At 35.8% G+C, this 25,468-nt stretch overlaps 1 protein-coding gene and 1 long non-coding RNA gene across 6 annotated transcripts in view; one reads left to right on the forward strand and one right to left on the reverse strand.

The window, feature by feature from the left end:
* The window catches only part of PRDM10 (PR/SET domain 10), a 130,098-nt gene that overhangs the window by 91,351 nt on the left and 13,279 nt on the right, over positions 1-25,468 (forward strand). For 3 of the 5 annotated variants that reach the window (XM_031960894.1, XM_031960897.1, XM_031960898.1), the window contains exons 13-20: positions 875-1,030; positions 8,731-8,910; positions 10,010-10,120; positions 11,517-11,717; positions 13,372-13,515; positions 14,036-14,206; positions 17,756-17,962; positions 19,255-19,429. In XM_031960894.1, coding sequence (XP_031816754.1) covers positions 875-1,030; positions 8,731-8,910; positions 10,010-10,120; positions 11,517-11,717; positions 13,372-13,515; positions 14,036-14,206; positions 17,756-17,962; positions 19,255-19,429 — 1,345 coding nt within the window. The remainder of the gene's footprint in view (positions 1-874; positions 1,031-8,730; positions 8,911-10,009; positions 10,121-11,516; positions 11,718-13,371; positions 13,516-14,035; positions 14,207-17,755; positions 17,963-19,254; positions 19,430-25,468) is intronic. The other 2 variants (XM_031960895.1, XM_031960896.1) reach the window with 1 other exon arrangement.
* Positions 23-4,781, reverse strand: LOC116422490. Its single transcript, XR_004233173.1, has 2 exons — positions 4,450-4,781; positions 23-1,011 (listed from the first exon to the last, which is right to left on the reverse strand). It is a non-coding gene; the product is annotated as an uncharacterized LOC116422490 (long non-coding RNA).

Here is a 25,468-nt window from a genome sequence, read left to right on the forward strand (position 1 = left end):
AAATGTCTTTTTGTCAAGGTAAAAACATTTTTATTCCATTAAGTCACAGATAAATGTTCATTTCACTAATCTTACTAGAACATATATTAGATAAATTAAGATTATAAGATAAGCAATAAGGGAAAAAATACTCCTACAAAACTATCCTAGACTTTTAACATTTACCCCAAAAGGGCATTTAAAATATAAAATACATCAGGATTCTAAGAACTTAACTCTAATTTACTAATGTTGCATCCTTATTGCTATTGTATCATGACTGTTCAGTTAGAGGGATATAGTTTTTCTGCTTAATAGATTGAAAATTGAAACAGAAATATAACATTCCCAAGTCATATTCAGTGATGATGCAGGGTGGTCCAAGATAAATTAGCAAAATTTCTTTAGAATAAATCTTATACTTCTAATCACTCATACTCTTTTTTTGTGAATAAATAAACCGAATATTAAATAAATTAACAACAAATAAAACTTTAATTTCTTAACCTTTGAGATGACTGGATAGGTGTAAGTGTAAAATTTGTTTCTTTTACCACTGCTTAAGGCAAATAAGAATTTACTTGTAGTCCCGTTAATTTTGAGGGACTCAGAAATTAGTCCATTTCTGTTTTAAGCGAGGATGCTTTAATTCTGAGTCCATATGCAAAAGTGTTTTTTGTGCAGGAGATGAGCAGGAGAAAGAGGAAGGTGTGTATGTTTCAATTGGGATTTGACACCATTTTAACAATCTGTATGATTGGATTGTATACCCAGGTTGATTTAAGTCTTGTTGTCCCAGTTAAGAGCTCCCTCTGGTGTTGCTTTATTCCTCTCATTCTGCAATGTCTTTGACCACTAAATCCACTGAGTTTTTCCTGGGAATCTTTATTCCTAGGTGAAGAAACATGTACGCAGCTTCCACTCAGAAAAGATTTACCAGTGCACAGAGTGTGACAAAGCCTTCTGTCGTCCTGACAAACTGAGGCTCCATATGCTCCGACATTCAGACCGGAAAGATTTCCTTTGCTCTACCTGTGGAAAGCAATTTAAGGTACTAGAATCAAGCACTGTCTGAAGATTTTCCTTCCTGGATCATTGACTATGTGGTTGTAGAAATCACCTTTGGTTGATTCTAGAATTCATTTCAGACATTAAATATTTTGCTATAGGAGGAACACTTCAACTTAGCCTAATAGAATTTAGCATTTTAGTATTTTAATTTTTTGCTTATACTTCAGCTTTATAGATCTTTTTAAAATTCTATTAATTTCTATTAATTTACCTTAAGATTGCTTTACCTTTTGGATTGCCATAACATACTATTTTTGAATTAAGAGTCTACTGAAACTCCAATTATCTTTCATACAAATTTTTGCCTAAACAAATTTCGGATTTATGTGCAATTGATTTTTGGAGCCCAAGTATAGTACTATTATATTATATTTATTTCTATTTAATTTAAACTCATTACAGTAGGCTTATTCTAACCTGTTATAATCTTTTAAAGTATTAAATCAATTTATAGTATATATTTTTTTAGCTTCATATTATCTACAAATATGATAAATATTTCATCTATGTTTTCATCTAAGTCAATGCTAATTACAGAGCTTTGTGTTATTCTGCTCAATGCTTTCCTTTTGGTTGAGCCATTTTAATCATCACCAATAAATATAGTTGTTCAATAAGCTGAGAATCCATCAAACTGTATTAGTTTCCAATCAATATTTCTCCATCTTATCAATAATGATGTCATGAGAGAAATAATTATATTGCTGTAATCCAGGTTTCCATTCCCTTTTTTACCAATCTAATAATCTTTAGTGTGGATAATTGGTTCTTAATGAACTCATGCTCGTTTGTAATACTAATCTTTTTACTTTTCTAAATACTTAACAAATCATCTTTTAATAATGTACTCTATAGTTTTTGCCATGAAAAGTGAAGTTCACCGGTCTATGATTTGAATAATGTTACGTTACTTATGAAAATTGTGATAGCATCTACTAGTCTTCAATCCTATAGCACTTTTCCCTTGATTTTAAAAATTCAGATACATAATTCAGTTTTTATATCCACAAGTTTGTGTGGGCTTAGTGACTTCATATCATTCTCTCTTATTTTGGGATTTCAATTTCATGTTTATCATTTTTCTTTTATATTTTCCAGCCTGAAAATATTTTTCCTTGTTAGAAAAAACAGAAAAAAAATCTATATCTCATTTGTCTATTGTTACCATCCTGTCCATCTCAAGCAATAGTTCTGTCTCTTCCCCAGCTTGTCTTTTTTCACTTGTTGAATCAATCCTTTGTAATCTCACTCAACTGAAACTGCTCTTTCTCAGATTACCAGCTGTCTCTGAATGACCATATCCATTGTTCTTTTCTAAGTCCTCATTCTTCTCCATCTACCTGCTGCATTTGACACTGTTGACTGTCCTCGCTTCTGGATACTTTCTTCTTTCTGAGTTTTCATGACATAATCCTGCTATCTATCTGATCATTCTTTCTCTGTCTTTTTTACTGGCTCATTATCTGTATCAGATCTTCCTTCTGTGGGTATATCTCAAGACTCTATCCCAGGTCTCCTTTTTTACACATTCTCTCAGTAATATTAACAGTTTCCTCTAGTTTTACTGCATATTTCTTACAAACCTATATTTGTATCAGTCTCTCCCTTGAGCTTCAGACCCATGTAATCTGTTGCCTATTAAACATTTTTAACTGGATGTCCTGGAGGCATCTCAAATTCAACATGTCCAAAACTGAATTATTTTTTCACCCGAATCTTTCCCTCTTTCTTTTAAAGGCATCCCTCTCTTCCCAGTCTCCCAATTTCATCTCTCCATTTTCCTGAAGTCTTTATTCTTCCTTAAACGTCATATCAAATCTGCCATCAGAGTTTGCTATTTGTGCTTCTATAGTGTCTCTTGCATCTAGTCTCTTCTTTTTACTCCCATATTCATAACCTTAGATCAGGCCTCCATCACTTCTTGCCTGGATTATCGATCTTCCTTCTTCAGATCTCTCACCATTTTAGTCCATTTTGCACAATGTTGCCAGTAAGATTTTCCCTGTGGTTCCTTATTGCCTCTAGGATAAAGTATAAATTAGCTTTTAAAGCCTTTCACAACTTGTCTTCAACTCATTCTTCTAGTTTTACTGAACACTCCTCTTTGTATACCCTGTGATCTAACTAAACTGCCTATGCTCTCTCACTCATACATGTCCCTCTGTCTCCTATGTCCATGCTTCTTCACTGGCCGTCCCCATTCCTGCAACACACTCCCTCTTCCCCTTGGCCCCATAGGATCTCACTCTTTCTTCAAGAGACAATTCAATTATTACTTTCTACATGAAGCCTTTCCTAATGCCCTTCCTCCCTAACTGCCTTATGTTTTTCACTGTTCTGTATTTATTCTTTTTATTTTTATATACAGGTATGTATTAGAATGCAAACTTCTTGTGAGTAGGGATGGTTTCATTCTGTATATTTGTATCCTTAGCACTTTAATGCAGTGCCTGGCACATGTTTGTCAATTGACTGATTAGTATCTAGACCCAATATGGTTTAGAGAAACCACCTTTGATTAGCATCAACTTTACCCTCAACTTAAAATGGATGTGAGTCTTCCTTCTTGATGTTCTTGCATGATGATGCCATTTTTCACTTTCTTTTAACTGACCTTGCTGGTTGATAGTACCTTCCCTGACCCTTCTCAGGGAAGGGCCTACTTTGTCCTACACCTGTCTGGGGCCTCTGCTTTTGAACCTCAGCCCTCTTTTCATTTTAAGTGGTCTTGCCCTCTGTCTTCCTAAGTGCCTTGCATTAGCCCTGATCTCGGCCTTATAGCTTGTCTTTGCTCTAGGTCTTCCAGACCAGAGTCAAGTTGAATTGCCAGCTCCTGTCTTGTGTTTAGGCCCCCTGCTGCAAAACGAGCTTCCTGGAACATCACCTCTGTCACAAAGTTGGATATTGATGAAAGACCAAACTGTCTAGTCATCTCCCTCCCTCATGAACTTCTCCCTAATCACTGGTAATAAATGAATGAATTAAAAAATGTTAAAAAGCATTTATTAAATGCTTATAATATAAAAAAGCACTGTGCTAAATGCTGGGGACACAAATAGAAAACTAAGACAGCCCCTGTCCTCTAGGATCTTACATTCTAATGGAGAAAGCTGATTTGGAAGGCTTTGATTGCCAGTTCAGACCAAAAGACCCCTGGTATGTAGTGGTAAAGCAGATAAGGACTTTGGTCACAGGAACTTTCCTGGGGCCTTCAGTAGGGGGGGCTGCAGCAGCCAGGGGCAGTGACTGAGCTGCATCTCCACAGGGGCTGCCTCCTGGGGTCATGACGGAGGGTGCTGTGCTGGTGCTCTTCCCAAGGCTCTAGAGTTTGGGGTCCTGGGCTGTCTTTGTCAATATCTGAGAGAAGATGGTGGTCAGAGTTTGGCAGTGACAGCTTACCCTCCCTGCACATGTTGCCACTTGTTCTTCTGGGGGTCCTGCTGCTTTGGCCAGGCGAGCTTGCCTCCCCTTGGGGTGGCAGTTGGGTGGCAGTTGGGGGGATGGCTGAGGCTTCATCTGCAAGATCCACTCCCCTGATGAGGGCTGGGGGATCTTGGCTTGGAAGCAGGACTGGTTTTTCGTGGAGTGCTCCCACCCGCAGTGCTCTTGTGTGTTTTCTTGCCCGTTGGTGGCAGTTGGTCAGCAGTTGTTACCTGAACTCCTTCTTCCGTGGTTTGCATCTTTCTGCCCTGTCATACTCTTCCCCATCTGAGGGATTCTGAACTCCTGGCTATCATTGTACAGACCCCATTCCCTGTCCCTCCCTGCTTGCTGCCATATTCCTCTTTGACCCTCCCCCACTTCCCATCAGTGACTTCCTCCATATCCATCTTCCATTGGGCTTTCTGGAACTCCTGCTCCACAGTCAACAAACTTGCTTTCTTTTTCAGTCTTTCCCTTTCAGATTCCTTCTATCTTCTCACTGAGACCTGGCTTATGACACAGGAACCCTCGTCATTCTTTCCAATATCAGTTATTCTCTCACTCATACTCTTTTTCCTTCTCCACCTCACTGGTCATGGTTTGGGAACTGGAATATTCTTGGCTCCCTGCTGCCACTTCCAGACTTTGCTCTATCACCACTTGGTTATCTTGGTTTTTCTTTTACGTTCGTACAGTTCATATTTTTTATCCAGTCAAGTTTCTGGTGACTGTTAATCTAGTGATTGTAGAACTTTCCCAACTTCCTGACTTTGCTGTTCCTGAGGGTACCACCATCTGTACAGCACTCAGATGCGTCAGCTTCCTCTCGCCTGCTCTAGCCAGTCTGTTGCTAAGCCTGCCCTTGTGACATCTCTCTTACATGTCCCCTTCTCTCTTTTGACACTGCACTGCCATGGCACAGTCCCTCATTATCTCATTCCTAGACTACAATAGCTTTCTGCTTGGTCTCCCTGTCTCAATTCTTTATGTGATTGACTTAGAGCCCACTCGTTAAACTTCAATGACTCCTTACCACTTCTAGGATCCAAACAGGAAATCCTCTGCGTGTTAAAGCCTTTCAGGACACATGCTCTTCTTTTCTTTGCTAGTCATCTTAGCCCTTTACTCCTTTCCACACATTCTAAGGTATAGTCACACTGATGACTTGTTCCCTTCATCAACTCTGATTCCATGCTCTTTCACTGGCCTTCCCCTATCTCAGCTACATTCTTTGGAATCATCACCTCTTAATTTCCCTTCAAATCTTAGCTAAAATCCATCTTTTACAAGAAAACTTTCCTAGTGCTATTCAAATGTTAGTCCTTCACTGAGATTATCTCCAATTTACTAGGTGTCTATTTTGTATGGAGATAGTTGTTTGCCCTGTTATGATGCCCCTTGGCATTGGAGACAATTTTTGCCTTTCTTTTTGTATTTCCAGGGTTTAACACATGACAACATGACAAGCATTTCAACAAATGCTTGTTGACTTGTTTTCAGTTTCAATTCAATTCAATATAAGTTTGTTCAGCTTTTATTACACTACATAAACATAATCTGCTAGGTGGTGATAATATAAAGGTAAAAACCCAGCATTTTATTTGCCCTAAAGGAGAAAGTATAGTATAATTCTTCTAGTAGTAGGAGAAAATGAAATCTATATACAAATAAATTTTAAGTAGGTATATGGGAAGAGAAAATTATAAGTCTGGAAAAGTAGGTTGTTACTATCTTAGCTTAGGAGTTTGTAATTTATTCTGTAGTCATTAGGGAGAGACCAAAGGTTTTACAGCAGAACTGTAAGGTGCTCAGGAATTAGGTATTGGGAAGATTATTTTGGATGGTTTAGGATGGATTGGAAAGAATGGATCCTGGATTTGGGAAGACTGTTTAGACAGTTTTTAAAAAGTGTGATGTTACATGCCTCTCAGATTGGCTAAGAAGACAGGAAAAGATAGTGATGATGAATGTTGCTGGGGATGTGAGAAAACTGGGACACTGATACATTGTTGGTGGAACTGTGAATGAACCCAACCATTCTGGAGAGCAATTTGGAACTATACCCAAAGGACTATAAAACTGTGCCTACCCTTTGACCCCTCAGTGTCTCTACTGGACTTATGTCCCAAGAGATCTTAAAGGAGGGAAAGGGACCCACATGTGCAAAAATGTTTGTGGCAGCCCTTTTTGTAGTGGCAACAAACTAGAAACTGAGTGGATGTCCATCAAATGGAGAAAGGCTGAATAAGTTATGATATATAAATGTTATGGAATATTATTCTTCTATAAGAAACGACCAACAGGATGATTTTAGAGAGGCCTGGAAAGACTTACATGAACTGAGGCTAAGTAAAATGAGCAGACCCAGGAGATCATTGTACATGGCAACAAGAAGATTATATGATGATCAATTCTAAAGCTCTTTTCAACAGTGAGATAATTCAGATCTGTTCCAATGATCTTGTGATGATAAAAGCCATCTACACCCAGAAAGAGGTCTATGGGAACTGAGGGTGAATTGCAACATAGCATTTCATTCTTATTGTTATGGTTTGCTTGAATTTTATTTTCTTTCTCTTTTTTTAATCTTATTTTTCTTGTGCAGCAAGATAATTGTATAAACATGCCTATTTTGGATTTAACATATTTTTACCATGTTTAACATATATTGAATTTCATGCCATCTAGCGGAGGAGATGGGAGGAAGGGAGGGAAATTGGAAGTTTTTTCAAGAGTCAATGTTGAAAAAATTATCTTTGCCTATATTTTGAAAACAAAAACTTCAATAAAAAATTAAGCTAAAGAAAGGTGTGATTTGATCATCAATGAGAGGAGGTTAGGAAAGAAGTTAGGAAGAAAAACATAGGAAAATGAGTTCAATTTTGGATGAACAAAATTGTTCATGTCTCTATAAAATTATTAGTTGGTTGATTTGTTTCCATATTGTCCCTATAAATCTCTTTGAATCCATTCTCTTTTTCTTCCTAGTGAGACTCATGTATTTATATCATAAGAATTTCTATCTTGAGAGCCTCGCATTATTTTTGACCTAACTCTCTTTTTAGAATATCAGACCAGGGAGTCTTTTTTACCATTTTTCCCCTGACTCTGAATTCTGCTCTCTCACAGTCTGGGTTGCCATGAGATTATGTCTGCTCTCTTCCTTCTTGTCTGTCATGAACTCTCAAATGTTTCATTTACTTGCTTCAAAGGGTTCTCATTTTTTCCATTTCGCTGATTTGGTTCCTCTTTCATGGTCAGCACCAGTACCTTACTTTCTCTTCTACCTTTTCAAAGATGAAATCATCATTTACTCTGATTTTAGAGACCTCATCAAAGCTTTCTAAGTATGTAGTAGTTTTCAGTATCTTAAATTTCTGAGCCAGTTTGTACTTTTGCCCAGTGATTTACAGTTTGGTGTTTATGGGCCACAACAAAGAGAGACATCTGTGTAAGGGATTACATTTTTTTTTTTTTTTGTAGAGATCTGAAAATATTAAGATAACAAAAAATGTCATTAGATATTACTCAGTATGACTGTAACCATGCATTCAATAGTACTGAGCATCATTAACAGTGGATGTTATAGTTTTAGATTTTATATAATTCCCCCCATACACTTCCTCTCTTTAGTCCTTTGGTTTCTTTCTTATTTGCCTGCCTAGATTATTAGATCATTCAAGAAAGAGTGAGTAAACCTAGAATTTTTCAGGCTCTATTCCCCAACTGTGACAGTATTTTTGATCTTGGGTAAAAATTTGATCTATTTGCTTCAATTTCTAAGTCTGTAAACAGCAGTAATATATCTGAATCACATGAATTTCTGTTAAATTAAGAAAGACACTTGTGAAAATGCTTGTTATTATCTGGAGAAAAAGGAGGTTTATAAATCTAAGTCTATATCCTTTAATTCTTTTTACAATAGCAGACTCATTCCCAAAGTCACTTTAGCTTAAAAGCTAAAGGTTTCCTCCCAAAATCGCGATTCACACAACAATTTGATGATTTGAGCCGGGTCTCAGTTGGTTGTTTTTGTTGACAATGTAGTTCTCAAGCTCTTTGGACTAGTTTTTAGTAAGTCTCAGACCCTAGCAACATAAACACCTTGTCTTTGATTGTCTCTCCCCTCTCCTTTATACTGTCTGTCAGTTTATTAGCATATATTAAGTGCCGTAGACAATTTAGGTACTACTCTAAATGATAGAGTTTGAGATCTGGTTTTTTTACTTTATTTCTCTCTTGCTGCTCTTGAAACAGCGAAAAGACAAACTACGGGAGCATATGCAAAGGATGCACAATCCTGAAAGAGAAGCCAAGAAGGCCGATCGCATCAGCCGCTCCAAGACCTTTAAGCCTCGAATTGCCTCCACGGACTATGACAGCTTCACGTTCAAGTGTCGTTTATGCATGATGGGCTTCCGGAGACGAGGCATGCTGGTTAGTGTTGGAATCTGCAGGCCTCTTTGGTCTTCCAATCTCATTGTCAAAGCTATCTGCTCACAGCAGTGCTTTTTGTGTTCCGGGACTAAATTATTTTTTATCTGCAGGTATCCAGTGTTTAGGACAAGGAGAGCTGGAAAGCTGATAAAAAAACCTACACCAAATTAGGGGGTCTTAACTTTTGACTCCTTTCTCTGCTTCCTTCCTTTTTTTCTTTTTCTTTTTTCCCCATTCTTTTCCTTTCAAATTGCTACTATTTACTACTTGGTATTTCTTCTTCTTCTTTTTTTTTAAATTAAAAATTTGTTTTTCCTTTGTGGAATTAAGTGACTTGCCCAGAGTCACACAGCTAGGAAATATTAAGTAACTGTTTCTGGACTTGAACTCAGGTCCTCCTTACTCCAGGACTGGTGTTCTATCCAACTAGCTGCCCCAATTTGGTATTTCTGCCTTTTTTTCTTTTTCCTTCTGTTTTCATCTTCTTTGTATTTTGTTCTTCTCTTTTTGGTTATTTTCCTTTTGCCTCTTTCTCTGTCTTTCTCTTTTTGAGTCTTTCTTTCCTAGAAGTGAAACAGTACTGGGAAGGGAAATCTTACCTCCCAAGATAGAATGTGTGAATCCCAAGATAGGATAGACATTCTGTTGCTGATAATTCATTACTGACTTTATTACACTTGCAGAAAATAATGTTGCCAGGAGGCAAAAAATCATGGAGCAGCATTTAAAAGGCCTTTATATCCTACTCAGTATTCTCAGAAGGGCTAGGCCACTAAATAATGAAAGATAAGTTTGCTTCAGGAGAGTTCACCGAAGGAAATTCATGCTAGTGTAATTTTGCTTTCTCCAACAGCAATTCTTTCAGCCAACGACTGTTAATGGGATCCACAGTGACCCAGTTCACCTTCAGCAATTGGCTGCAAGTGAGTGTTAACCCCTTGGGGTCAGACGGGTCTGGTGCTGCTGGTTCTGGCCAAATGCATTATTGTGTTTGTGCATTGCATCAGAGAACTCCAGCTCCTAGTGTCCAAGATCAAAGATGCTTATTCAGCTGCTGGTCCTAATAGGATATCTTCTCTCTTTTGCTTTTTCCATTTAGGTGAACCATTTATCAAAGAGGCACCCAGATATGAAGATAGAAGAAGTGCCTGAGTTAACTCTGCCCATCATCAAACCCAACCGTGATTATTTTTGTCAGTATTGTGATAAGGTAAAGGAAAGATATCCATCCCAGTAGACTCTGTGGGAGCCTTGCTTGCAGCCAGCTTGTCTGCATGTACAAATATATGAGTGCTCTTAGCAGATGGTTCTCTGTCTCTCAGTAGTTTTCCATAAAGAAATGAATGCCTCAAGGTTAACTTACTTTTAAATGAAAATTTCTAGTAAAAATAATCACTTGATTTTCTGTGTCTTCCTTGATTTCTTTCCTTTTTTTTCTTCTTTTAGTTCTAAGAGAAGAGCAAAATGTTGCTTATTAAAGCTCTTAATGAAAAAGCCCCATGTTTGCATTCTTTTTAAAATCATAATTAAAAAAAAAGAGTCCATTGATCTTTTCTGAGAGTAAATATCATAGTTCTTTTCTACAACATATGGATTTGAGACTTTGCATATTTGGAAAACCTATTTCAAAGGGCTTCCTTTTGTAAAACACATAGATACACATATGTTTGTGTGTGTACATATGTGTTTCATGTGCTTACTAATGGACATTGGTTAAATTATTTACAGTTTTTATGTCTGTGGAATTAAGATAAATCTTCAGTTTTGCTGGTGATTACTGCATTGGATTTCTAGAAAAAAATAACGATTTCACATTGAGTTGCAAAGAAAAACCTCACAAAATGAATGTTGGAAAAAGTCCTACTATGAAACATGAAAGGAGATCATTAGACTTGTTATTTTGATGGTGCCTCATAGATATGATGTCTGTCATCTGAAAGCTACAGTCATTAGCACTGAATGGCAAAGGACAGAACCAGCTATGGGAGACAGTAATGTGTAGGGAAGGAGAGAAATGGATTGGGAGTCAGGAAAATGGATTGGGAGTCAGGAGAGCTGTGTGAGAATGATTAAGTTACTTATATTCTCACATAAAAGGAAGGGACTGGATTAGATAATAGCTTAAGTCTCTTTTAATTTTAAAATTCCATTTTTCTGTTTCTGTGTATGTTCTCTCTAAACTTTGCCCTGAAATTGCCTTTGTTATATAAATTCAGGAAAGATATAAACTTGTCTAATTCCTATATTGTTGTTCTAATTTATGTTACATTCTCATTACAACTGCTAATAGATTTTCACTATTATCTCATAAAATTATTCTTATTCTCCAGATATCAGTTTTTTGGTTTTTTAGTTTTGTTTTGTTTTTGCAGATGCAGTTGGAGTTAAGTGACTTGTCCAGGGTCATACAGCTAGGAAGTGTTAAATGTCTGAGACCAGATTTGAACTCAGGTCCTCCTGAGACTTCAGGACTGGTGCTCTATCCACTGCACCAACTAGCTGCTCTCAGATACCAGTTTTATAATTAAATGGGTCTGTGGGCAAGTTTTAAGAAAATAGACAAAAGGTGTTTACTATAGTTATGTCAAAAAACTATTTTTCTATAGGTTTACAAAAGTGCTAGCAAGCGAAAAGCCCACATCTTGAAGAACCATCCTGGAGCTGAGCTCCCACCAAGTATCCGGAAACTTCGTCCTGCTGGCCCTGGAGAACCAGATCCTATGCTGAGCACCCATACTCAGCTGACTGGCACAATAGCTACTCCTCCTGTCTGCTGCCCCCACTGCTCCAAGCAGTACAGTAGCAAGGTAAAAGGGATTGGGATTCACTTTTATTTTAAACTACATAACTTTAATAGGGAAGCAGGTGACTTCAGTCTTTGTCTCCTCTTTCTCTGTATCTGTGTCCTAATATCAGCATCACACTAGAATTTCTAAAATTTCTTATATAGTCAGAAGATAACTCTTAATTTGGGTAGGGGAAACTACTAATTAATTTGTAACTAATTTCGCATAGGAGATTGTCCCTGAAACCAGAGGCTACTTATAGCTAGGGATGTAAAGAGAAGATTCAGTTAGGTGCCTGCTACGCTGAGAGTACTGTAGTGGTGAAACTCAGCTAAGTTGTGAATATATTTGAAGGTCACAATTCCGTAAGAGAGATGGTATGCAAACCAATAATGATAGTACAAAATAGAACATATATGCATAAGAAAAATATCTAAGAAGACTTAGGACTATTAGGGAAATGAGAGCTCTCTGGTAGTCTTAATTCCATAAAGAATATTGGACGAAGTTTCAGGATGTCTGAAGTCAAGTCCTGGCTCTGACACATACTAGTTGGTCCACTTTGAGTAAATCACTTAAACTTTCTGAGTCTTGGGGTCCTTCTCTGCAAAATGGGGATAATACTTGGCCTCTGCTTCACAGAATTGTTGGGAGGTTTAACCAAACTTATAGATAGAGGAAAACTTCCTAAGCTATGAAGTGCAATACAGATGTAATAATGATATAATATGATTCCCTGATTTTAAGGGGGCTTCTCTTCTGGCAATAAGTCAATAATTCTAGATTTTCTGCCTCTGGAAACTCACAAACCCAATCTGTCTGATTCTGACCACTCCTTGGTCAGATAGCTTCTGGCCTCAGGAAACTCCCATAGATCAAACTCCTGAGAAGATAGTGGATAGACCTCCTCAATTCATTGCTGACTGATAATCTGGTCAGTAATAATCTAGTCAAGGGAACCAAATTCCAGAGAACACTCCTTCCTACCTATGAGCCCTAGAATTAGCATATCTATGATTGAAAGCTGGATAAATGTATCTCCTTGCTTCTATTTCTCTGTGGAATTCCCTTAGAATTCCAGCCCACTTTTGTAATGGCATTACAATTACTTTCAATAAACTTTGTCCCTTGACTAGGAGATGGGTTCAAGCCTGCAAATGATTTTGAGATACCTTGCAACACTGGTCTGGGATCCTGAATTTTGATAATCAGTTGATTCTGATATTTGTTTTCCATTAGACCTTGAGTTTTCCTGTATTTCACAGTTGTTGGCACCTAGTTCATGTCATAAAAGAACTTCGATTCACAGGGACTCAAACTAGTGATTTTCAAAGTACTCTGGGTCTCAGGGTAGGAGGGTCTCGAGAGTGTTTGTGGAGGGGATGGTGGAGAAGGAGGACATAAGAAAGTTGAAGACGGTTTTCACTCCAAGGAAGGTATGGACATTTAGGAAGATGTTCTGAGGGGGTTTACCCTGTTGTATCATTTCCTTTTTTTTTTTTTTTTTTCCAACTCTTCTCACACCGGTAAGTCTCTATTACTTATCCATGCTAGGCCTGCCCCTCTCAGCAATTTTTAAGCATGGAAGACTAGAAGAACTTTTGGGAGACTGGCTTACATCACTTCAGACTTTCACGTTTCAATCTGCCAGTAACTCTCTTCTCACTTCCTACAGACTAAGATGGTACAGCACATCAGAAAGAAGCATCCTGAGTTTGCCCAGCTCCCTAATACAATCCATGCTCCACTAACAACAGCTGTGATCAGTGCCACTCCAGCTGTTTTAACTACCGATAGTGCGACTGGAGAGACGGTAGTGGTAAGCATATAACTATTCCAAATCTTATTCTTCCTTCAGTGTCCATTGCTCATTTCTAATTGTCACAATAGGTACTTAATAAATGCTTATTGAATTGAATTCCTACATATTTTCTATTCAACAGTCGGTAGTATAGCAGAAGTGATCCTAGCCCTACTTTGGTCTTAGATGGATCCCAGAATCCTTTGATCTTTTATCCAAGTTAATGTGTCCAGGACTGCATCATCAGCTTATGTTCTCCAAGACTTTCTTCCTTCCAGAGAGGGAACTGCAAGGTCACTCTAGGCTGTGACCCTTCATTTTAACTATTAGTGTCACACTCGTGACAGGGAGCCAAATGCCCTCTCCCTCTCGTAGATTTCTACCTACGCTCAGGTTTGGTTTAGAAGATCTTCTAAAACTATAAGCTATGAATTTACTTAGGGATGTCAGCTAATTGTCTTTTAATTTCCAGCACAGTGAAATAATTCTGAACTAGTGAAGCATTACTAATCACTATATTTTATGTGCTTTTCTCTAGACAACAGATCTGCTGACCCAAGCAATGACAGAACTGTCTCAGACCCTTACAACAGATTATCGAACCCCACAGGGGGATTACCAGAGAATTCAGTATATCCCTGTATCACAGTCTACAACTGGTCTGCAGCAACCTCAGCATATACAGCTTCAGGTGGTGCAAGTAGCCCAGGTTCCGTATATCATTTATTCTTTTTCCTTCTTTGGCATATTTCTGATAAAATTATTGCTAGTAGACTCAACATTTTCACTTGTCAAATTGACATGGACTGTTATAAATTTCAGTCTATAAACTGGTCCCAAAATAGGAACAGGGACTGGATTCTAAGAGGATGTTCTTTGACTGAGATCTCTGAGGTAGATTAAATAGAAACATTCTATTCAAAATCCATTAGGGATTTGTAAGGTTCCTGCTTTTAATAGCATGGTAGTGTTGAGAAGTTTTTGGAGGCCCTGTTTCTATCACAGGGTCTTAGAGGGGAAGGGAATTTTAAACCATTGAGATCCCTATCTCTCCAGATTTCCTTTGAAGGTCATCCAGTCTCTACTCAGATATTTGTAGGGAACAGGGGACTGACTAATGCCAAGGTCATCCATTTTACTTTTGGACAACTCTAACTTTTAGCAGCTTTGAATGGTTTTATTGAATAAGTACATATATGCAAATTTTCCCTCAGAATCCTCCTCCTCCAAAGACCTAGGTAAATTGAGGCTAGACTGGGTATGAAGATAGGAAGATCCAAAATCAAATCTTGTCTAAGACGTACTAGCTGCATCATCCTGAACAAATCACTTAATCTCTGTCTGCCTCACTTGTAAAATAGGAATGATAAAAGAACTTACCTTCCTGGAAAATTGGGAGGATAAAATGAGATCATATTTATAAAGACCTTGGCAAACTTTAAAATGCTATATTTTTATAATGAATTGATAAAGAATTCATTTGGTATTTTGTTTTATTGAATTATGAATAGTAATTGTGATCAGGTTTCAGCAATTCAGATAAAATCCTACTAGTATGGTAGAATTGCTGTATTAGAGACCATTTAGGAGGCCATTTCTATTGTGTGACAATAGAAGAAAACCTCCTGTCAGAGGTTTTATTGTACCGACTGACCTGAGGAAAAATTCAAGACACAATGGAACAAATTTATCCCTGTTTGAAATGCTGATAATACCAAGTACTTTAACTAGAAATAGACTTTCAAAATGGGTGCTGTTTATGGTCTAGGTTGACTGGTGACTGCTTTAGACTACTTCTGGACTGTCTAGTGGTGGTGTCTAACTCTTTGTGACCCCATTTGGGGTTTTCTTGGCAAAGATAGTGGAGTGTTTGCCATTTCCTTCTCCAGTTCATTTTACAGAAGAGAAAACTGAGATGAAGAGGAGGTTTAAGTGACTTGGCTAATGTGTCTGAGGTCACATTTGCACTGGGGTCTTCCTGACGCTAGGCCACTGCGGAACTTAGCTGCCCTGTGAATTACTATTTGCAAGCTAGTAATATTCTCTCCTTCCAACTCTTTTAATTGAAGGATGGAATTAAAGGCAATAAACTTTGATCCCTGCAAACCTTTTTTTTAGTTTGTAGGTAGGAAAGAAGTTGACAATTATAGTGTTTATTTAAAAAAAAAGTTTAATCTTTTAAAAATTAAATGTTAAATTAACAAATATTTCCATATACTTGATAGGACAGTAAAAGAAAATTGTACACAGAACTGTGGATCTTCACTTGCTTTTCATTTTAAATATATAATAAATTTAGGATGTAACTTTCAAAGCTATTCTGTTTGTGATTCTTTTTAACTTTCTTTTGCTCATTTAAAAATGCTTCAATGACTTTTTTCTTTTCTTTACACTATCCCTACCCTTTCCATTCCACAGTTTTCTCTCTAGTATGGAGAAAAAAGTAAAAAAACCCAAAAAACAAAACTCTTGTAACAAATGTGCATAGAAGAACAAATTTTCACATTGGCTATGTTCAAAAGTATTTCTCTTCTTCTGGATCCATTTTATTTCCATAATCATTTTGTCAGGAAGTAGGCAGCGTATTGCATCTTTCATCCAATGAAATCATGTTTTGGTCATACCTTGATCAGAGTCTCTATATCTTTCAAGCCTGATTTTTTTTCCCCTTTTCAATATTGTTATTGTATAAATTGTTCAGCTGATTCTGCTCATTTCACTTTGTATCATTTTATACTTATCAGAATCCTCTGAAATTGTCCCTTTCATGATTTCTTATACTTTATTGTTTTCATAAACTATAATTCATTCAACTCTTCCCCCAATAATGGGCTCCTTCTTAGTACTAAATGTGCTACTACAGATGATTTTGTGCATATTGTTTCTTTTTCTCTGATCTTTTTGCAGTATAAGCCTTCACTGGTTTCATAAACTATAATTCATTCAACTCTTCCCCCAGTGATGGGTTCCTTCTTAGTTTCCAGTTCTTTAAAATAACTAAATGTGCTACTACAGATGATTTTGTGCATATTGTTTCTTTTTCTCTTTCTTTGATCTTTTTGCAGTATAGGCCTAGTAGGTAGTATTGGTGAATCATTGGGGAATGTGCCCATATAATTTTTAAAATTTTATTTTAACTTTTTAAAAATAATAGTTTTTTCAATTTTCAAAATATACGGTTTTCAGCATTCACTCTTGCAAAATCTTGTGTTCCAGATTTTTCTCCCTCTCTTCACCCCACTCTCTTCCCTTAGACAGCAAGTAATTCAATATATGTTAAACTTTTTTTTTTTTTTTTTTTGCTGAGGCAGTTGGGGGTTAAGTGACTTGCCCAGGGTTACACAGCTAGAAAGTGTTAAGTGTCTCAGGCCATATTTGACCTCAGGTCCTCCTGACTTCAGGGCTGGCGCTCTATCCACTGCACCATCTAACTGCCCCCAGCACATATACATTTTAATGAGTTTTTTGGACCCAGTTCCAAATTGCTTTCCAGAATGGCTTGACCAATTGATAATATATTGGTGTGCTTGTTTTCTAATAGTCCTTCCTATAATTGTTGTCTTTGTTAATCTTATGAACTGGAACCTCAGAATTGTTTTTAATTTGCATTTTTCTGATGTTAATAATTTGGAATGCTTTTTTATATATTTGTTGACAGTTTGGGTTTCTTCCTTGGAAAACTGCCCATTCATATATAGTCTTTGACCATTTATCTCTGGCAAAATGGCTCTTTTATAAATTTCCACCAGTTTTCCAAATTTGAATCAGTTCCTTACATATTTTGGCTGTGAAATCTTTATTATGGAAAACTGCTGCAAAAATTTGTTTCCCATTTAATTGTTTCCTTCTAATTTTAACTGTATTTGTGTGTGTATGTATGTGTCTGTGTATACATGCAAAAACTTATTACACAAAATTTTCTTTTAATCTTCCATGATCCTCATTGAACCTTATTTGCTTCTTATTATTCAGTTTAGCAGGAGTTTGTATTCGTTCTCTAGTATTAAAGTAATATTAAGGTTATGTGTGATTAAAAACCTCCTTTCTTATTCAAATAATCACTATTCTCTTCCATGCCTGCTATCTTGGCTTATGATAGACTTCTCAAGTGAACAGGGCAGTGAGATATAGTTGAGGTCCTTTATCACCTTTATCTTTTTGGAGGAACATTGTTTCAAACTGAACTTTTCTTTGTAAAGGGACTTTTCATATTTATCAATAAATATTTAATTGCTGGGACTGCCTTGCTTTCCTCCAGGCCACTTCACCTCATCAGTCTCAGCATTCAACAGTGGATGTTGGTCAGCTCCATGACCCTCAGACATATACCCAACATGCCATTCAGGTGCAGCACATCCAGGTCGCTGAGCCTACCACCCCAGCTCCATCTTCATCCCAGGTAACTTTCTCCATATCTACTCACCAGGGTGGTCAAAATGAAGATGGCTTCAGAGTCCATGAAGAGGTAATTTAATGAGATTGAAGAGATACCATATCCAATTATGGCATTCTTGGATCTCATTTGTCATGATTATTAATGAAGAATATTAGATGTCCTTAAATCTTATTTAAAGAGCCTCACCACTGAAAAAAATTAGATGTCCACTTTGGGATAATGGACACATTTAGATGTGATTATTTACTTCTGCTATTAAAGATGGTCACTGTAATGGTGGACTTTATTTAGTTCTTCAGAGATATGGAATTTTATCAGTGTCAGTACTTGCAGCAACACATATTGTAATTATTCTATAAATTAGACTTTTGAAAGTAACTGAAATCAAATAATTCATCACTCTAGTCAAAATGGTGCTGAGCCTATCTGAACTTTGGCCAGTTTTAAGAAAACAGACCATACTGGGAAGGTTAACTGCTTTGATAGGACTCATCAGAGCTTATGTTCCTCTGATTTAGCTCTTTAGCAACCCAAGGTGACCTTCACACCATAATGAAGCAATAAAGGAGGTAGAAAAGAATTTGGTTTTTTGCTTTTTGTTGAATAAAGTGCTGGGCTTAGATTCTGAATTCAAATTTAGCCTTAGATACTTACTGGCTGTGTGATCTTGGGCAAGTCATTTAATATGTCTGCCTCAGTTTTCTCAACTGTAAAATAATAATAGGTTCAGAGTTCTTGTAAGGATCAAATGAGATCATATTTGTAAAGCACTTGACATAGTGCCTGTCACATAGCATGCTTTCAATAGATTCTTATTCCTCCCCCCATTATGATTGATTGATAGGTTTTCTTTCTTACCAGTGTAAAAATATTCCTTCTATGTGTATCTTTGTGTAGTTGTTTTTTAGCTTTATATTGAAATGGCATTGAACTCTATCTCTCTATTGCTATTAAATGAGAGGATTGAGCACAGAAGAATAATGACAGCCAAGATTCTTGAGTTCTGTTTTGACCTCTCTTACAATTGAGCTATGTGACATAAACAAGTCATTTAACTTCAGTTAATGTTTAAATGACTTAACCTTTAAAGTAATTTAATCTCAATAATAGTGATAAACATTTTCATTGTTTTCCTAACAAAGCTATTGCTTTTTTTTTTTAAAACTCAAAAGAATATTTCTTTGAAAGTTTAATTATAATACATTGTTTATTATTGATTATTATTTTACCAAAATTAATATTGCTTGAATAGCGCTATATGTTGAGCAATATTTTCCTTCATATTGGATTTCTTTAATTCAGAGGTTTGTGTTTTAAAACTGTACTGGAAAATAAGCTAATATATTCTTTTTGAATTCTAGGTGGCTGGTCAGCCGTTGAGTCCATCTGCTCAACAGCCTCAGCCAGGGCTTAGCCCTTCTCATATGCAAGCCAATTCTTCAGCACAAGGGCAGACTCTTCAGCAGCAGCAACAACAGAGTTCCTCAGTGCAGCATACATATCTACCTAATACCTGGAGCTCCTTCCGTAGCTATCGTGAGTAACAATAAAGTAGTCACCCTTTAGTGCTGGACCTGGGCTTCTCTAGCTTTTAGTTTAATTTCTTTAAATTGTTAATTTATTACAAGTATCAAAAATGTAAAGAGTGAATGTACCACCAATGAAGAAGAAATTAAAGTAATAATTAAAAGCTATTTTGCCCAACTGTATGCCAACAAATATGACAATCCAACTGAAATAGATGAATATTTTCAGAAATATAAATTACACAGATTAACAGGAGAGGAAATAAAACACTCAAATAACTCCATTTTAGAAAAGGAAATTAAGCCATCAGTGAACTTCCTAAGAAAAAAATCTCCAGGTTCTAGATGGATTTACAAGTGAACATTTAAACATTTAAAGAATGATTAATTTTTATATTATATAAACTATTTGGAAAACTAGGCAAAGACAGATTCCTGCCAAATTCCTTCTATGACACTAATATTGTGCTGATACCTGAACCAGGAAAAGTCAAAACAGAGAAAGACCAATCTCCCTAATGAATATTGATGCAAAAATTTTAAATAATATATTAGCAAAGAGATTACAATAACTTATCAGTAGGATACCAATATACTATGACCAAGCGGAATTTATATTAGGAATTCAGGGCTGGCTCAATATAAGGAAAATTAATAGCATAATTGATCATATATCATTAACAAAATTAATAGAAATTATGTGATGATCTCGATATATGCAGAAAAAGCTTTTGACAAAATACAGCAACTATTCCTGTTAAAAACACTAGAGAATATAGAGATAAATGAAGTTTTACTTAAAATGATTTTCTCTCTAAAACAAACAGCAAGCATTATTTGTAATGGAGAGAAGCTTAGGAGCATTCCCAATAAGATCAGGAGTGAAACAAGGATGCCTATTATTACTACTATTCAATATTATATAAGAAATATTGGTTCTAGCAATAAAAAAACAAAAACAAAAAACCAAAAAACACCCCAAAACAAAAAAAAAACCCAGAAAGAATAGAATAGGCAAAGAGAAAATAAAACTATCACTTCGATATATTTAGATATGCAGATGTACTTAGAGAATCTTAGAGAATCAATCAAAAATCTATTCAAAACAATTAACAACTTTAGGAAAGTGGCTAGATATAAATTGTCCGTATTTCTATATTTTACCAACAAAGCCCAGCAGCAAGAGGTAGAAAGAAAAATTCTATTTAAAATAACTGTAGACAAAATAAAATATTTGAGTGTCTTATCTGCCAAGACAAACCCAGGAACTATATGAAAACAGTTATAAAATACTTTTCACACAAATAAAATCAGATCTAATGTAAAATATCAATTGCTCATGGGTAGGCCAAGCTAATATAAAAAAAGGGAAATTCTACCTAAATTAGTCTACTTAATCAGTGCCATATCAATCAAACTGCCAAAAATTATTTTATAGAGCTAGAAAAAATAATAACAAAATTCATCTCAAAAAAGAAAAGGTCAAGAATATCAAGGGAATTAATGAAAAAAAATGCAAAGGATGGTGGCCTTGCAGTACCAGACCTAAAACTCTGTTATAAAGCAGAAGTCATCAAAACTAATTGGTACTGGCTAAGAAACAGAGTGATAGATCAGTAAAAAAGATTAGATATGCATGACACAATAATCAATAATTATAGTAATTTACTGTTTGATAAATCCAGATACAGCTTTGGGGATAAAAACTCACTATTTGACAAAAATTGCTGGAAACACTAGAAAATAACATGGTAGCAACTCAGCATAGATCTATATTTCACACCTCATACTAAAATAAGGTCAAAATGGGTACATTATATAGGCATAAAGAGTGATACTATAAGTAAATTAAGAGAGCAAGGGGTAATTTATCTCTCAGATCTTTGGAGAAGAGAAGAATTTATGGCCAAAGACAAACAAGAATATAATGAAGTACAAAATGGATAATTTTGATTCTATTAAATTAATACAAATAAAACCAATGTAGCCAAAATTAGAAGGGAAGCAGAAAGATGGGAAAAAATTTTTACTGAGGACACACCCCTTGCCTTTTCAAGGAACCTTTAACACCTATAAGACACAACCTCCTGCCTCAGAGGTCAAGCCCTTTTTTACCTCCTGTGTCCACCCTACCAACTGACATGGCATACATGGCAATTCTCAGAAGGAAAGTCCCTAACACTAGCTTTGTTGATAAAGGCCTCATTTTTAAATATATAGAGAATTGACTCAAATTTGTAAGAATTCAAATCATTCCCCAATTGAGAAATGGTCAAAGGATATGAACAATTTTCAGATGAAGAAATTAAATATTTATAGATATATGATATAGATAGAGGAAAAATGCTCTAATTCACTATTGATTAGACAAATGCAAATTAAGATAACTTTGAGGTATCACCTCACACTTATCAGATTGACTAAAATGACAGGAAAAGATAATGATACATGTTGAAGGGGATGTGGGAAAACTAGGACACTAATGAATTGTTGGTGGAGTTGTGAACTGATCTATCCTTTCTGGAGAGCAATTTAATTTGTAACTATGCTCAAAGCGTTAGAAGACAACATACTCTCTGATCCAGCAGTGTCATTACTGGGTCTCTATCCCAAAGAAATCGTAAAAGAGGGAAAAGGACCCACATGTGTAAAAATGTTTGTAGCAGCCTTTTTTGTAGTGACAAGGAACTAGAAGTGGAGTGGATGCCCATCAGTTGAGGAATGGCTGAATAAGTTATGGTATATGAAAGTAATAGAATATTATTGTTCTATAATAAAATGATGAACAGGTTGATTTTAGAAAAGGCCTGTAAAGATTTACATGAATTAATATTAAATGAAATGAGCAGAAACAGAGAAATGTTGTACACAACAATAGCAGAATTGTGCAATGATCAACTATGATAGACTAGTTCTTCTCAATGGTTCAATGATCCAAGGCAAACCCAATAAACTTTGGATGAAAAATGCCATCCACTCCAGAGAAAGAACTTTACAAATTGAATTTACTGAACATAAATCAACACATATCATTTTCATTTTTTTGTAGTTTTTTCCTTTTATTTCAATTTTTTTCTCCCAACATGATTCATACAGAAATATATAAAAAATGAACGTATATGTATAACAAAAAAATTTTTAACATATAATTGGAGAAAACAAAAATAATACACTTTAAAATTGTTAATTGAACTACTACATGTCTTAGAATTTTACATATTTGGGCTTCTAGTGGCATCTGTGGATTCTCTCAGTTGGTGTTTTATTGCCTGTATTCAGAGTTCTCGATAATTTCCTGTCTTATGGTAGTCCAGTTATTCTGGGCAATGTTATGATCTTTAAGTTGTACTTAGTATATCCTATTTTCAAGATCAGATGTGTTAAATTATATAGAATTCACATGATCTTTTAATATTGTTGTGTTGAATTTCTATTTTACTTTGGTATTTTTGTATTTTGTCCCTCTCTGATAACTTCTTAGGAGAAAATTCTCTATTGTGTTCAAATTTTCCTGCTATAATATATATCTGTATTTTAAAATTATACATTTAGAGTGTCTCCACCCTTCCTTTTTTGGCCTACATGCAGTTCTGATTTCTTTTATGAATTCAATTTCTCTTTTAAATTATTCTGGATGCCATTCCATTCCATGATCTCTGGAGAGCACAGGACTCTAACTTTCATTAGTCAATATTGATTTTCTTTATATATATATATATATATATATATACACACACATATATTATAATATTTGTTTAGTATGTTTATTTCTCTTTGAATTTTTACTCATTTTTCTTTTTAATGTTTCTTTTTTCTTGGTTGCATATTAGGTTTTTACTTAGGCTTTCTTTCTTGATATTTTGGTGTTTCAGCTTTTCTTTTTCCTTTGCCATTTATTGTTTGGTTCCTCTTCTTCCATTGCTGTACAGATCCCTGAGGTTGAACTTCTGGATAATGCCACCTTCCTTGTATTGGGGGTTGTGGGGTCACCTGAGTAACATCTGGAGGAAAGGACTTTTCCTGGTTGGAATTTCAGCTTTTTTTTTTTCCCCCAGAATACTTAATGCTCTATTCCTTGTAGACTATGGTCTCTACTGCATTCAGGATGTTTTCAGTCCAACCTATTTCCTTGTCCACCACTGTGGCTGGACAAAATCACTATCTGTCCCTTTTTTGGGGGTCCCGATGGATTTGAACAGAATCACTGCTACTGTGGGGGAATCACACAATTCTAACACTTTGTTTATATAGAATGGGTAGAATGCATAGACTTTATTGAAAACATGATTACTTAATGGTGATATAATTATTAACACTTTTTTTTGGTTAACTAATGAAGTTAAACTTGTATAGGGGAATCTGTCTTTTTATCTTGTGGAATTGGTTGTGATTAATTACTTTGTGTTCTGGACTGAGTCTGACTCAGGCCAGTATCCTGATAGTTTAGATTTAACATTGTGACAAAGTGAGACACTTATACATCCCTCAGAAGTTAATAAAAGGAGATTTGCTTAGCAACTGCAAAAGAAGTTATTCAGTAAGAATAGACATTGAGGATGCCTTGGGTTGATTTTGCTTGCCCCAGTTGCCCTTATTTTTGCCAGCTAAGTACTAGACAGAACATCTGGGGCTTCTCATGGTTGCTTTATATTCAGATGACTAAAAAGTAATATCAGCATTCTGAGCTTTTAGTCCTCTGAGCCAACCATTATATCTCAGGAATGCTTTCAATATCGTTTAAAGAAAAAACTAGCCTAATTTTGTGGGGGGCAAGGATTTAGATATTTTATCTATTACATTCTGTATGTGGCACATAATTCCCTACTTCCTTCCCCCTATTCTTTTAAAAAAGATTTTGGATTTGAAAATTTTCAGAAAGCAACTATTCCACAGTCTCGTTAGTCACATTACTTTTAGCTGCAATTCATCCAACCTTCACCAAGTTGCCCCAAATTAAGTATCTGTTGACTTCTCTTACTTTGCCTCTGATATTAAGATCCACAGATATAATTAGACAGAAAAGATTTCATCATAAGTAGTAGAAAGAGCACCAGATTTAGAATCTAAGTAACTTCTCTCATTCCCCAGTTTGCAAGTGAATAATTGTGTGATCTCAGAAAAGTCACTTGATATCTCTGATCATTTGTAAAATGGATTTTTAATTCAGTAAATATTTATTAAGTTCTTATTGTGTACAGAACACTGACTTAAATAATTGGTGAGATACAAAGTTTAGATAAAGTAGTTCTTCCCTTTATGTATGGAGTATATAGAGGAATCCGCAATACAAAATAATATATGATAGGTCTATAAGAGAGTGCAAAGAGCAATGTGAGTGAGCCCTGATGGAAAAAAATATCCTGTGGAAAGAAAGAATTCCATCCTGAAATCATCCTGCTGGTCATTTCTTATAGAACAATAATATTCATAACATTCATATACCATGATTTTCCCAACTATTCTCCAATTGATGGGCATCTACTCAGTTTCCAGTTTCTGGCCACTACAAAAAGGGCTGCCACAAACATTCTTGCACATACAGGTCCCTTTCCCTTCTTTAAGATCTCTTTGGGATATAAGCCCAGTAGTAACACTGCTGGATCAAAGGGTTATGCACAGTTTGATAACTTTTTGAGCATAGTTCCAAATTGTTCTCCAGAATGGCTGGATGTATTCACAATTCCACCAACAATGCATCAGTGTCCCAGTTTTCCCACATCCCCTCCAACATTTAGCATTATCTTTCCCTGTCATTCTAGCTAATCTGACAGGTATGTAGTGGTATCTCAGAGTTGTCTTAATTTACATTTCTCTGATTAATAATGACTTGGAGCATCCTTTCATGTGGCTAGAAATAGTTTCAATTTCTTTGTCTGAAAATTGTCTGTTTATATCCTTTGATCATTTATCAATTGGAGAATGGCTTGATTGCTTCTAAATTAGAGTCAATTTTCTATGTATTTTGGAAATGAGACTTTTATCAGAACCTTTGACTGTAAAAATGTTTATTACTTCCCTTCTAATCTTGTCTGTATTAGTTTTGTTTGTA

Source organism: Sarcophilus harrisii, chromosome 3 (genome assembly GCF_902635505.1).
Source record: "Sarcophilus harrisii chromosome 3, mSarHar1.11, whole genome shotgun sequence".
NCBI lineage: Eukaryota > Metazoa > Chordata > Mammalia > Dasyuromorphia > Dasyuridae > Sarcophilus > Sarcophilus harrisii.